At 39.6% G+C, this 15,749-nt stretch overlaps 1 protein-coding gene across 3 annotated transcripts in view; it reads left to right on the top strand.

Moving 5' to 3' along the window:
- The window catches only part of COG5 (component of oligomeric golgi complex 5), a 290,007-nt gene that overhangs the window by 267,664 nt on the left and 6,594 nt on the right, over positions 1 to 15,749 (top strand). For all 3 annotated transcript variants that reach the window (XM_039849028.1, XM_039849029.1, XM_039849030.1), the window contains 3 exons: positions 5,155 to 5,231; positions 14,208 to 14,334; positions 14,745 to 14,824. In XM_039849028.1, the coding sequence (XP_039704962.1) occupies positions 5,155 to 5,231; positions 14,208 to 14,334; positions 14,745 to 14,824 (284 nt within the window). The remainder of the gene's footprint in view (positions 1 to 5,154; positions 5,232 to 14,207; positions 14,335 to 14,744; positions 14,825 to 15,749) is intronic.

Raw genomic sequence — 15,749 nt, 5'->3', positions numbered from 1 at the left:
CCTCTGGAGGCCAGCTCAACATCCCAGAACAGTGTTCTAATTTATTACATGCGCAGTGGCCAGGTAGATAAAGAATCTGAGTATTTAGTCTTTTGTATTAAATAGAGTACCTTTCCTGTATGTGGTCAGCCTTGAAATCATTCCAGGCTATCTGATGTGAATGAGGTAAAATAACATTAAAATAACAGAACTATAATTAGCTTGTATAGAAAGGTTTTCTTTGTTTTGTTCTTTGCTCTTTAGACATATATTTAAAAGCCTTTTAATAGTATCAGAGGCAAAGAAGAAACATCTCAAACACACACATTAAAAGATTCAGAACCATAATTCGTATTTACATAACATGTCAAAAACGAATTCATTTTTTAAAGTTTTTTAAAGCTGTTAGCTTTACTAGTCTAAATTACTAATTCAGATGGATTATTCATAGTGCTTTCCCAGATCCTCTCTACTTATAAAGATGGACAGATTTTAACGTCCCTTTTTATTCCTTTGTGTATGTGTGAGCAAGTCTTGGTTCATTATTCCTGCACTGAGGAAAATACATGGCTGACTGCTCATACCGGGTTGCTGGTTGCCCAAAGCTCCCTTGTATCTGAAAAGAGTCACAAAAAGGAGCCAAGTAGATAACCTCATATTTCAAGAGCTGGGCTCTTCACATATCAGTTGGTCTAGAATAAGCCATTTTCATCTCCAAATGATAAGGCTTTGGTCTTTAGTAGACCATAGTAAAGAGCCTTCCTTTGGGAAATCTGGTTTGGTAGCCTTAAGCATGAAAACAGAAATTAAACATTACCATTAACATGGCTTATTTTATCATTCCCATTTTTATCAGATTTGTTCTCAAACACAAGTACATTTTGCTTTGTTGTTATAGATACACTTCAGCTTAAAGAGATCTATATATTAATGGTGTCTTACTTGTCCCTTACCGGGCTTACAGGCTGTTATTGAAATGAAGACACAGTGATATCGCAGGACCTGCTCTTATTTATTAAAAATATTATAAGCTATACTCAAATGAGTGTCTGTCCTTCTTTTCCCCTTTCCTTTTTAATTTTGTTTTTCTTTTCCTATCCTCTTCTCTCTCCTGGGCTCCCTCCCCCACCAGTTTATTTGCATTCTGCTCCAGCTGGTTCTTGAGTCACTTTCCTGGAGGCAGCACTTCAAGTCCAATTAGAGTGGCAGCCAAGCAGGAGATGAGCAAGAGATGGCCGGAGCAAGAATGCTGTAGGAAGAAAGCTTTTCGTTTTTGCTTTTCATTTTAATAATATGTTTTCTGAGTCTTAAAAGGTGGAAAGCACTGTCCTTTAACCCTTGCTACTGCAGCTAGCCCCTGCTCAAAATGCAGAGCAGCCAGTGGCAGGGCTGAGCTCTTACTTTCCTAAAACTGCATTATTCAGAATTTTATTTGGCATTCTTTCTTTTTAAGGGCATGTTGCCTAATAAACCAGACCTATTCCTAGGTCTCTTCCCTTAAGATAAATGAAACTCATCAATCATTGTTACTAACTTAAGTTCCTAGGCATCCTATGTTTTTCATTTCTTAAATATATTTAGAAAAGGTGTTTACAAGATGGCATTTCTTCAATGTTGAGTATATTTTCCAGCGCTGCGGTGACATAGGTTGATGCTTCCTTTGTTCACTCCTGTAGAGTGTGCCCCGGTTTCAAACATCCATCCACTCAGCTTGGGGATGGCTTCCTGGTCCTGTAGGTCATAGGCACAGGAAGACGGGTGGAAGCACTATCATAATCATGTTTGTGACCTGTAACTTTGGCAAATATTATTCAATTGTTATATTATTACACCTCCCATCTTTTAAAAAATTAAAGTGAATTTGGGGTTTTTATTTGATTTGATTTCTTGCCACAACTGCAATTTTGTGTTGTTACACCTCAGCTTTCAGCCTTTAATTTGGTTGGAAGTACTTTTTGGGGGGTCAGTCAAAATATTTAAATAGCATCACCCTGGCATTTATATTCATGACAGGTGACAACTGGGGACTAGAAAGCCTTTTGACTACCTCATTATTGAAAGGTCTATCAATTTGTATTCAAAATTAAACCAAGCCATTGAAGCCACTGGAATCAGGAATACACAAATCCTCTGTGAATATGAAGAGTTCTTGTGACAGAAGTGCCTTCTATTCTGGCATAGATAACAGAAAGATAAATTGCTCAAGAAGAGATTAATGGAGAATGTTTTGGAATGCTGATTATTTGGCATAAAGTCCAGTTGCAAAGACAGATCATGATATATTTTAAAGATTTATTTAGGAATCCTAACTTCTCCCCACTGGCAGGCACCATTGCACAGGTGAAAGAGAAGTGGCTGCAGGGAGCCATCTGGAGGGTTCATGATGAGGAAGTGCCCAACATGCAGTCCCCTTAGGAATCAGGTCACAGCACAAGGTGGTTTCCCACAGGCAATTACTTCCTCACTGTGACCACATGGTCTCCGTGTCTACACGAATCACAGCAGTTCTAAAGCACTAAGCTTGTTGAAGGCCTCTGGGGTTCTGCCTTTTCAGAATCTCTCTAGGGACTTGTCCACACTGTTCTCTGAAGCACACACTCCCCTCTGCTCCTTGTTTCATTTCTTCCCTGAGGGAAAGGATAACTATTGAAGTTAGCATTAAATTATTTACTCAGTGGTACTTTTAGCGCTTCTATTTTAGGTCTTCTCGTGTCCTTGAAGTATACATTTATAACTATATTTCACTTTTTGCCTGAAAATATAAACTTAGAAATGAAAACAAAATAATCAAGATTCTAATTTCTGTTCTAATTCCTATCCTTTTTCTCCTTAACAATGTCAGGGCAGGAGTGTCCTAGGAGCATCCACAGATGCCCTGTGGTTAACCAAATGTCTGTGGTGGGCAAGGAGTAGCTATGTAATTAGTTCACTGGGCCTGCAGCTGACCTCTCAATTCTCTCCAAACAGGAGAGTTGCACATGCCATTTTTTTATCCATAGCTAATTGCAGAGTCTCCTCCTCTAAAAGAAAAATTCCTGCCCTTTAGAAACATGGCCTTTATTATTTAATGGAATTCTGACAGAAGAAAATGGTTTTTAATACCCTAAAGGTATTTTGTGGATGAGAAATATATTTTAAATACTTAACATTTTGAAATTGTACTATGGCATAGAAATCTGCATCATTATAGATTACACAGACAGCCATTCAAGGTCATATTCTCTCATGTTGTAATTTTTTCTTAGCCACTTATTTGTTTTAACATTCAATCCTGCTCAAGTGCTAAGGCAAAGGTTGTTTGGTTTAATTTTTGAAGATGATGAAACCCCCTAGGGTAATTAAAAAAAATTTGACAAAAACATTCCGTTAAAAATACTTTTCAGTGTGTAAAAAACCATCATATGTATGTATGCACTCATACACACACACACACACACACACACACACACACACACACACACACACAGTTCGGTATATAATTGGAGATACATGATAATCTCATTTTTACTTTGTACTCAGTGTAAAATAAATGACACATTCTAAAGAAAACCAGAAACTCCCACTGAGTGAATAAACAAAACAGGCCACACAGAAGAGCCCATCACCCATTATCTTTTGAGTTTAGCACTGGCTCAGAGCTGCTCTGTTTTGCATCGTTGGCAAGAATCCTGACATTTCTTCCTGAGATTTTTCTCTTTTTATTTATTTATCCTTTTCTATTTTACTGAGTTTTCCAACTTTGTGAGTTTTCCCTCTAGGACATACAGTATATACTCTGTGTCTATGTTATGAGAAAAATTCACCTGGCCACTGGTCACCTTCAAGACCATCTCAAGGACATTGTCCTCAGTTCTTCCCTGACAGATCATACATTTGATACCACACTTGTCATTTTGCTGAATAATCATCATTATATGTGTATCTATATGTCTGTGTGCATATACATATCTTTCTTATGCTTTTATGGAGTAATAATTATATCGTTTGGATAAACGTATATCCCCTTCTTCACTAAATTTGAGAGAGCTCCATGAAGGCAAGACAGTCTAATTCATCTTCTTATTCCTATGTCTAGCTTGGTGCCTGCAATTAACAGGAAGTCAAAAAATCTTTCTTAAATGAATGATCGTTTAGGTCTCCATGGTCTTACAGTAGCAAGGAGATTTGAACAGTTTTTCAAAAGGATTGCCAGCAGGATAGAAACCCTCACTTTCCTTTCTTATGTTTTTCTTGAAGAAAGATACTGCATTACCAGGGAGCAGCCTTTTTTCAGCCATTTTCTAAACTATTCTTTACTAGGGTCCTCTTTATAGCAAGCGTGGAGAAACCGTGTCCTCTGAATTCCACATATGCAAAAACTTTCATATTTGTATATGTACTTGGTAGATAAAGAACAGGTAGCCTAAAACTCCAATTAATGACAAGTAAAATTTCCAGTCAAAGGAGGAAAATAAAGAGAAGCAAAACCAATAGTTGCTAAATTCTTGAGTCAGGAAGCAAATTAAATTACTAATAATTTAAATGCGGGAAAGTTTTTAAAATACTGATAATAATTGCCATTATTTAAAGAGCACTTACTGTATATGCCATGGACACAATGCTTTGTGGAATTGCTTATTTTATTTGCATAATTCTATGAAGTAGGTATTATTATCTCCATTTGACAAATAAGAAACCTGGGGCTTAAAGAAGTTAAGTCCAGGGCCAAACAACTAGTCATTGTAGACTGGAATTCTGACAAAGATGTGCTACCTCCAGAGTCAGCGCTTTTAATTAGTTGGACCAACCTGGTAAAAATTGTCATTTTTTACATTTAATGTAAAAAGACTTGTTATGACTACTTAAAATACAGGCACACAATCGGTCTTGAAAACCTTCCTTTTTCTGATTTTCAATGGAGAAAAAGTCTAAACTTTCTCCTCTTACATAACAAAAAAATGTTTTTCTATTTTTTGGGGGAGGAATTGTCTCATCTTATTCCCTTTTAGTAAATAAGTGCAAAAGTTATCTAAATTCTTGCCTTTTAATAAATTTGATTGACTTTTAAAACTTGCCTCATAGTCCAGATAAAATTAAGTTTATTACAGCTACAACTTTCTGTGATATAGGTGTGTCCCCAGTTCACTTTAGGATGCTCACATAAAAAGCTATGAACATTATCTTTTAATATTTTAGATGGAGTTGGCTGTGGGTCCATTTTGCAGAAGAGTATCTGATTTAGGAAAGTCCTATCGAATGTTGAGGTCATTCAGGTGAGACATAATTCTGTTATTGCTGTTAATATATCCATAGCCTATTAGCAGATAAATACTTTTCTCTTATTTCTGTTGAACTATAAAATTGCTGAGATTTAACCATTTTATTACCTACAATAATGGTTCATCTCAAAAGTTATTATTCAAACCAGAAACCTGTATAAAATTATATGCAATGACTAATGAGTGTGTGTGTGTGTGTGTGTGTGTGTGTGTGTGTGTGTGTGTTGTTTTTGAGTTACATTTCAGAAGATTGAGCTGGTAAATTTTATTATGCTCTTTCTAGGGGTATTTTTTTTATTCCATTCTTACAGAAATATATTGAATAGTAATACCAGGCAGTTCATAATTACATAAACATCTTTTTCTGAAGTTTTCCCTTGTTCATTTATCATTTTCAATCCAGTCTACTTCTAAATAGGTCATAGGTTACATTCCATAACAAAACTATTGAATAGAGTATTAAAAGAACTGCATTTAGTGATAAAATGTAGTGAATAACTGTGAATGTAGTAGGTGATTTCGACAGAAGATGGCTAGTGCAGTTGAGCACAAAATTTAGGATTGAGCTTCCTGAAAACCAGTTCAAGAAAGAAAAACAGTGAGTTAATTCATACTCATGATCTAAGAATATGCCTATTTAATGGGAAAAAACTTTCAGTGATGAATGCTTGGGTAGGTCTTTTCTTAACGTCAGTGTTAAGGAACATTAGCTTAATGACTAGTGTCTTCAATAGCAGATTTTAGAAAATAAGAAGGTGTACATACGGCTGTTTATTCAATAATCCGGAACTTTCCAAACTTTTTCACACCATGGCACACATAGAAAATGTATATATATTCAAAAAGATGACCATCCCTGAGGGTTGAAGAGATCAACATAATACTTATAACCATTTTGTGACCACAGCATACCAGAAAGGAAGCCTTGATATAAACTATCTATAATATCCAACAGCATACAGTAGTCTTTGAATGTATTTCTGTGAAGATTAGGTAAGAGTCCAGGCATGTGGCTTTGTAAAAATGGACTCAGTACTGGAAACTAGAGTAACCAATAAGCAGTATGTCCTTTAAATCACTTCACTCTCTTATGTCATCTCAGCTTTTGGTAGTAGAAAATTCAGATGAAATGTCACTCAAAATATAAGAATCCAAGTTGTTAATTAAAAAGGGAGTTCTGTGCTTTGTAATTGGCAGAGATTTTTTTTAATGCCAACATAAGAGCCTGAATTTTTTTCTCAAATGCCGATCTGTGCAGAGGTGGGTTTCAAAAAAATTTTAAATGAAATCACAAGTGGAGATTTCAAAAAACTTAAAGTGAGATGCTACCAAACATGGAGAAGTTGAAAGATTAAGAGGTCTTAGGGTTATGATCCCCTAGTCACCTGTCTGTATAATTAAAATAACCCTAATAAAACTCCTGTAAAAATCACTTACTTTGAATAAGATGGTAACACAACAGTCCCAGCTGGGTGATAAAATGCTGCCCTGAGTAACAGAATCAGTTACTACACTGGAGGATATTAAGCAACTAGTTAATGAAAAGAGTTTGGGAAAAGCTGTGACTTCGATTTGCTATATTAAGATTAGGCTATTACTTTTAATTGTCCTAGCTCCCATGTTTAGTTGTTTATTGCATATGTTTGTATTAAAATAGTGCTTATCTTTCTGTTTGCTGAAACAAGATGGCCTTTATTAAAGTTATGTCACAATATGGTGATACAAGATCTGCAGGTTTATATAAGACCAGTGTGTTAAAAGTCATTTAAGATGGGAGTTTTCTGTTAACCTCCCAATTCTCACATGAAAAGAGGACACTAAAGGGTCTTTTAGCATTTGAATAGTGATACCTTCTAGTACCTATTTATGGAATAAAAAATTAATGATTGATCAATGTATAATAAAAGAAAATTCTACATTTTTTATACCTAGCTTCTCTAATGGGGCAATGGTCAATCTAGATGGGTTTCACACTTTTAACTATGACTCAGAGTTATTCTGCATTGCAGTTTTGCATAGACTTACATGCAAACCTGCAACTACATACAAACCCATATACCTACAGATGCACACCCACATGTGTATCATGAAGCAGTAATTACTTTTCATGCGATATCCTATGACACTTTTTTTTTGTCGGATTATTTTAACCCTCTAAATTGGTTTCATGACTCACCAGTGGTTTGCATCCAGCAGTTTATCACCTTTCTTACAGGGCCCTTAACTTGAACTTTAGCTGTTCTAGTGACAGGAGCAGAGTTTGTTCCTTTCTACAGCTATAAAGGTTTATGCCCTCTTCTCCTGGGATTCTGATACACCTGAGCTTCCTTAGCTCCCAAGGCCTCGACTCATATGTAATAAGAATAATTTTATCTTTCTTACGGAGCATTCTCCATAACTTGAATTCAATGAAATATTCTAACAGAGATTTATATCTACCAGTATATTCCTACATTCATATGGAATCAACAGAATTCTCTTAATAGATCCTAGCATTATTCTCAGTTGTTTGATGGGACTTGGACAACCATTTGATAAAGATTAACCAGATTAGGAAATAAAATGAAAGCGTAATGTATTCTGGGGTTAAATCTAGCCCTAATCTGCCAAGAATGTTTTAGGTCTCATCTTTTAAAAAGAGAGATATCGGTATGTGCCACTGCCTCTGCCTGTAAACTCTAGGAAAGCCCCCAGCCGTGCTGGCTTCTCCACAGTTGTCACATGAAGAGAATTGACTTAGGAAATCTTACCTATTTGCAGGGGCCTGCAGAATCTCTTCCTAGAGAGGAGTAAATCAGTACAGAGTAATCTTGATTCCAGTTACCCAATTCTAGGCCCTCTATTTGCCTACCTGCAAAAACTTGTTAGAGATCTGTCTCTAATCCAAAATTAGTCCTGAACAGTTGCAGTGGAAGGGCCCACTCTTGTTAATCTTCCCATCTGTGCTGTGGGTTGTGACAGGGAATAAGCATCATCCAGTGGCTATGTACAGAATTATCTTGGCTCTCGTTCATGATCTCCCCAAAGGTTCTGAATCACACCAGACCAGCTGAATGGCGGTCAGTGGGAGATTGGCTAAATAATATATGCCACATCATAGGACCAAATACATGTGTCTAGCAATTTATATTGTTAATAACTAATAATATCAACAATACTTTCTAATATATCATGAAATGAAAAAACAGGCTATTAAACAATATATATGATATGATTCCTGCTACTTTTTAAATAATAATATATGTGTGTGGAGAGGAAAAGTCAAGAAGGATAAATATCAAAATGTTACCTTTGGGTAGTAGGGTTGTCACTAGTGATTTTTCCTTTAGAGGTTTTTGTGTTTTTCAAATTTTCTGCCGTAGTCATTTTATATTTGTAGTCAAAAAAATCGGTAAACATTTAAAATTTTCTTTTGCAGTGTTTTTCCCATTTAAAAATAACAAGGGAGCTAAAAAAATAATATAAAATATATTAAAACATTATGAATGTGAAGGAGGGAGACAAGAAAAACAGGCAGCCAAACAGCCCACACCTGGCAGGTTGGGCGTTGGTCTGAATAAGTGGCAATGGCTGCAGGAGAGGGCAACTGGCCCTTTGCAAGGGAGCGTGACAGTGCCAGCCAGAAAGCCCCCTGTCCTGACTGTAGGGGCAGCACCCCTCACATACACACAGACCCCGGGCGCCCCTCCTCCATCACATAGCCATCTATCGCAGGGCCCTTTTTCCTTAATGGTGATATTAGTGCATTATTTAATTAAGCCAGCAAGCTTCAGGCATACATTTACATTTTGCTGTCTACATTAGAGTGTCTCAGGCAGCAGAAATCTTTTCTTACCCTGGATGGAATGCTTCCTCAGAAAGCTACTGACATTAGAGATTTGTCCCTAGGTGACTGTTGTGTCTACACAAGATGGCAGAGCACCACCAGCTAGGGGCTAGAAAGCTCTGACCCTCGGCATCCTCAGCACAGATATTCATGAGGCAGAGAACTGAAAGGGGCCACAGGCCTTGCATCATCAGGAACACAGACCCTGCCCTCAGCAGGCACCACTTCCTTTGCTCTGGAGGGAACAGCTTTGTCTCTGAATTTTGTCCACAGCCTGCTCTGCTGGAAGCTTTGTTTGGTTTAATGAGAGAGGAGGGAAAGCTGTCAGGAGGTATGGGCTATTATGATGGGTCTGTTAGCTGAGGGGCGGTGAAGAAGAAAACCATCAATAACTCTAGGGTATAGTGTTCATGTCAACTTTTTAATTGTAGGTAAGGGATTTCTGCCTCTACAATTTATATTGGTGATCATCTGCTGCTTGAAATCCCAACCCTCCATGCCTGAGTGTATGTAGAACTGAAAGGCAGCCATCTTTGTAGCTGCCATTTTTAGCATCCCCAAATGTGTTTCGTCCTTTCTTTCTACTTGTGAACCTGGGGCCCATTAATCCATCCTTTGAAATAACTATTTCCCTAAGATTTCTGGATTCTTAATTCCCAATTGGAGACTTTACCGGTGTAGCCAGAAGGCAGCCACACCTTGGGCTTGGTTTGGTTTGTGTTTACTAGTACTTCGGTAGTGTTAAGAGCATCCGCTAAACATGGAGAGATGGATATTCAGTTTGCTACAGTTTTTATTTTAGCAATCATTATTTGATCATTTACTTTATGCTAAATTTTTGCTAAGTATTTTACTGACATTGTCTCATTTCACCCTCACAACACTTGCGAGTCAGGTATGACCCCCATGAGGCAGCAGATGCTAAGAGAAGGGAAGTTGCCAGGGCTGCACATCTGAACATTGTATGAGAATTGCAGAGCTGCATTTCAGATGCAAGGCTGCCCGATCCCAGAGCCTTTGCTTGTAACCACTGCATCCCACGTCTTCTTCCAGAAGTTCCTGTGTGTTTGCTCTCTTGTCCTAGAAGAGTATTTGAATGCTTCTGTGAATCATCCAAAATGTTAGAAAATTTAAAGAGAATCTAAACTTCCTTCTTTGGTGGGGACCTTGTGCTATCAAAAGACCTCACTGTCTTTCGCCTCTTATAGGCTTCCAGGAGATGCATTGGCAATGCTGAGCCTGCTGAGATTGACAATCTGGACTCTAAGAAAGAAACCCAGAAATCCTCTAACCTTTCTACTTTGAGCCTTGACGCCCCCCACCCCACCCCGCCCCCCATCACCAACCTCCTGCTTTACTTTGTTCTGGGACCCACATGCCACAACATCTGGGCCTAAAGATGCCCCATCGAGGCCCTCACCTGTTGTGGGCCTCTGACGCTCATCTCTTCCCTTCCTTCTCTGAGAATGCCCACAGTGTGTCCTGAGCAGGGAGGAATTGTATTTCCTTTCACCACCTCATTCTTTGCTGGTCCCAGATCTCAGTGCATTGTCTTAGTGGTCCTGCTGCCTTCCCAGGCCCCTCACCAAAAGGAGGTTTGTCATGGGGGTAGTGGCAGGTAGCATGGGCCACCACTGATGTTAAGTGTGGACATAGGAACAGCAGGACTTTTGTTTCTCTTCACTTTGTAATTGTCCTTAACACAAGGCTGACAGCTACACAGTATGAGTCACTTAACTGTGGACATCTCTTACCAGAAATACAATTTTTGACTGATTAAAACTATCTATTGGCTGTAAAGTTTAACCTTGAAAGTGCTCCTATATTTATTTTTCTCTAAAAATGATATTATAGCATTTGGATTGTCTGTGTTTTATAACACCTTAATTAATTTACTTTTGTTCCTTATATCACATCAGATGGTGAATTATTTTTTAAATTGCCAATATTTCAGAGTCCACTTGGATTCAGAGAGAAGAGAGGTTCTCAGCTGTGTTCTGTCAGACTCTTTAAAGAGCACCAGAAATAAAATGTCTACATTTGATGTTTACGTAATTATGTCAGTGATACATAATATGGAATCAAATTCAGTTTTGCTTTCTATGGCTGTTTTGGCAGTCCTGTTAGTAGCTAGAGTGGAAGATTTGGTCCTGGCAGAAAAATAACTACTGTGACTCAGAGCTCCAAAGAGACAGGTGATTGACCAAACGATCTCATTTTAAAAAGCTGGGTTTTACCAGGCCTGGTTTGTGCAGGCATCTCAGCCAGCAACCTTGGTGTATGTGGGTCTGCTAGACATGGCACATCACAGATCATTCCTCTCTCCCTGCTTCCTTCCCTCCTTTCTGCCATTGTATCATTTGCAGTTTGCATCAAGAGTATAGTGAAGGAAAATAAAAACAAATATTCAAACTATAAAATTAATTTAATTGTTATAGGTAAGTTTCAAATTTGAAACTTTCCCCAGGTTTTCTCATGTCATGAACCAGGGTTCAAGATGGATCCTACCATATCACGTGGCAGAGGCAAAGAGTGGGCTTTACAGGGGGAAAGGGAAAGGGACAGCAGGAAGAGAAGTAAAGGTTTGGGTTCCCATGTCTCCCCACATCCCTCAGAGTAACCTTTCTGGCCTGCAGTGTAAGCCTGTGACGCAGTGGAGGACCCCAGCCCCACTGCCTCTTTCCACTTTTACAGCTCGGATGTGGGAGCAGCCTTGTCAGTGGTGCAGTAAGCAGACTGCTGGGTCACAGGCACGATTTGGAGGTCCAGGGACCTGTCTGGGAATGCCAGCTGCTCAGCACCCAGGGGCCGTGGGCTGGGAGAAGTTTCAGCTTCCCCTACTGAGACAGGAGGTCTTCCAGTCTGTGGGAAGTGAAGCTGGGGTGCAGCCTCCTCCTCATTTCAACCCAGACTCAGCTTCCAGAGGCCTTTAAGACAGCACCACTTGGTGCCCTACAGTAACTAATGGTCATGCCAGAAGAAAGGAATTCCAAGAAAGGCTGTGATAAAATGGTTCAAGTACATAGGTAACAGGAGTCCACTTTGACCTGAGAGAGAGTTTGGGGTACCTAAAGAGATAATAAATTGCATGGGTGTCCTGTAAACACTACTTTCAGATAGGTTTTTCTACAAGAGTGATTGACAGTTTGAAATGGTCCTTTCTTCGGGGTTCTTTGTTTCTCGCTGAATTCGTCTGTCTGTTTGAAAACTGGGTGAGCAGTTGCTGTCATTGAGATCCTAAAGGAGGATGCAGGTGAAATTAAGAGCCAGGCTGCCCAGGGGTGAATCCTAGTTCTGTCCTTTTCTAGTTTGTACTTGAACTCTCTACCCCTCAGTTTACCTGTCTGTAAAATGAGAGTGTAACAGTACTGACCTCGTAGGGTTGTTTAGAGCAGTGGTCCCCAACCTTTTTGGCACCAGGGACCAGTGTTCCTATGAGAATCTAATGCCTGATGATCTGAGGTGGAGCTTAGGTGGTGATGCTAGCTAGCTCTGGGGAGCGGCTGCAAATACAGATGAAGCTTTGCTCTCTAGCCCTGTGCTCACCTCCTCCTGTGCAGCCTGGTTCCTAACAGGTCACAGCCTGGGAGTTGGAGACCCCTGGTTTAGAGGAATAAATGAGTTTATATATATATATATATATATATCATATATATATATAAAGCTTTTAAAACAGTGCCTGACACATTAAGTGCTGTATGTGGTAGCTATTGCTGTTATTGCTGCCCTTGTTAAAACTGGGATCTTTTACCTAGATGGAGAAAATGTCACCCATACACAGAGCAGGACTTACAGGGATGCCTATGGGCAAAACCAGAATCCCGTCAGACACGTTTTCATACCTGACTAGGTGCTTGACTCATTGCCTAAAGCTCTGCAGCTGAAATATTATGTGATGACTGGGGTCTTGAAAATATTCAAGACAAGTGTGTTACGTTCTTGGTAGTCATTGGAGGCCTTCGTCATACTCCTGTACAGTGTCTGGTTTGGAGCTTTATAGGCAACACAAATTAACTGAAATGTTTCTACAGTAACTAAATAAAATAAATTACTAAGAAATGTTGTTTGATAAACAATTGAAATTAGAACAGTCCTTATCAGAGATACTTATACTTATGCTATATATTTATAGCATACTTAATATAAAGACATTCTTTCTAATAATATTCTGGATCTAACAAGAACCAACTGTCTGTTGTGAGCACTCCTGACTTGACCTCAAACCTGACCATCGGTGTGAGGAAGAAGCTAGCCTTTATCCATAGACGGGAGTAATTCTGATGGGGCAAGGTTGCTGCCCAGGCTACAGAGCTGATTCACCTGCTTCAGCATTGTTGCTGCTGTCGGGAGCTGTGGCCATCTTACGTCTTGAGATTCAGCCTCTACAGCTTGGCCTCTAATCCACTCCTGTCCATCAAAGCCCAAAGCCAAGGTCAATGAGAGTGTCTAATAATTGTTGGTGGCTTTGTGACAAGGCGGTAGATGACTGGTGGAGGGGTAGACTGGCCTACGCGATCCTGTGGAATGGTGGATGACGACCCGCCCGACGTACAGTGCATTAGAAGGCAGCTGGCATAAATCTTTGATGGAACATTCAGCAACAAAATAATTTTGTATGTACAAGGACATAATTGCCCTCTGAGAAGTTATATAGAAAATGTTTGAATTTACCTACCTTAGATTATAACCCAAAGAAGGATTTTATTTAAAATGAATGCTAAAAGTTTTGACCAAGATAAGAACCTATTAGTTATAAATACTGGAAGGCTTTATTATGGGCTTTGATTTTAGCCTATTAATCACATAGGGGATTAATCTAAGAGAGGATTTTGCTGAGTCACCCGGAAGCAAAGTGAGACCCACAGGCCAGTGAGCAGGCGATCATGATGATCAAGGAAGGGGCTGAAGGGCAGGCCAGCCTGCCAGAGCGTGTGGATGTGCATGTGTCTCCAGGCTAAATGCTGGCTTAAGAATTGGTTAAGAATTAGCCAGTCAAGGAAGAATGCTATTATTCATTCTTCTTCTATTATACTGTTATACTACCATGCTGTTATATTCTACTAATATGCTATTATGATTCTTCTACCAAATCACCTTTTTAGTATTGAACAGCATGAAGTAACTTCTGTTTTTTCTTCTTTTAGACCACTGCTCTTCCAGACAAGTGAACATGTGGCCAGTAGTCCCGCCCTGGGGGACATCATTCCATTTAGCGTCATTATTCAGTTTTTGTTCACGAGAGCACCTGCAGAGCTGAAATCCCCCTTCCAGGTAATAAAGTGAAGCCACAACCCTCTTATGAGTCTTCCCTTTTAACTCTGTGAATGCACAGCCCACTCACTGAATGTATTCCTAGCCTTTTTTTTTGTCTTATTTCATGGATTTCTGTCTTAGTAGCGTATCATTAAGGCAGGAAAATTCCCACTGCCCTGCCCCTACTTTCTCTGCAGTGTAAGAATTACCCAGTGAATCCAGAATTAGCCTTTTAAGTAATAATGACAAGAATAATTTATGTTTATAAAGCTTTCTTGACGGAGACCCCATTTCCTTTGCTGACCCACCTTTCTTTCCTTAGGTGGGTATTTGAGGTAATTTCACCTTGGGAATCTTTGAGAGCGCTTGCTGCCAGTCACAGGAGGAATGCGCATGCGCTCTCTCTTCTCTGTGTTTCAATCCTGCAGAGGGCAGAATGGTCCCATGCACGCTTCTCGCAGTGGCTGGATGACCATCCATCTGAAAAAGACAGACTCCTACTCATCAGGTAAAGCCATGTGTTTTAGGGACACCTATCTGTTCTAGAAGCCCAGGGTGAGTTGGGGACCCAGGGGAAGAGGAAGGAGCAGGGCCTGGGGGGATGCGTACACATGATGGCACCTCCTTGTGGCAAGACCCCGTCACTGCATAAGCACGCATGCTGGAGCTCCAGTCAGAACTGTTGGGCACAACAATTTTTGCTTTCTGTGTCCTTTGCTTCTAACTCTTTTGTGCTATCCTATGTCTGATGCAGTCCTACGAATTATGCACTTTTGGTTTTGAAAACCAACCTCAGCTATAAAAAGACTCCTTGTCTTAGCTCCACATTTTGTTTCATTTTCATGTGTTGTAGTTATTGAACTGGTGGAGCACAGATGCAAGTACACTTTTAAAACAAGATCACCCAGCAGCCATTTAGATACCACATGCCCTCCAGTAGTGCCCCACAAATGTATTCATACACATATGCATGCGTGTGCACACGCGCGCGCGCGCACACACACACACACACACAGATACACACCCCATAGACCCTGGCCATGCCGAGGTTGGGGTGCATCAACTGTCACATATGATTTACTAAGCATCTCTCTTCCATCAGCATTCTCCTCTGAAATTGCTCTTACCAAAATCTCCAGAAACCGCTTAGCCACCAAGCATTTCTGTTCTTAACATACACTCTGCAGCATTAGCTAGAGTTGACCATCACTTCCTTCTTGAAATTCCTCATTGACTAATTAAACACATTTTTACTGATGCTCACTATGTGCTAGGCCCTGAGGACACAAAAGCGAACTGAGACACAGCCCTGCCCTCTTGGAGCTTCTATGACATCATGGTCATCTGTTTCTGTTCTAACCTTTCCAGCCATTTTTCCTCAGTCTCATTTGCTGAGTTGTCTTCTTCTGTCCACTTTTTAAATGTTAGCATTT

The sequence above is a fragment of the Pteropus medius genome, unplaced genomic scaffold (genome assembly GCF_902729225.1).
Source record: "Pteropus medius unplaced genomic scaffold, Ma_sr-lr_union100, whole genome shotgun sequence".
NCBI lineage: Eukaryota > Metazoa > Chordata > Mammalia > Chiroptera > Pteropodidae > Pteropus > Pteropus medius.
The sequence above is the reverse complement of the archived record's forward strand: the minus strand, read 5'-3'. Positions and strand labels throughout refer to the sequence as shown.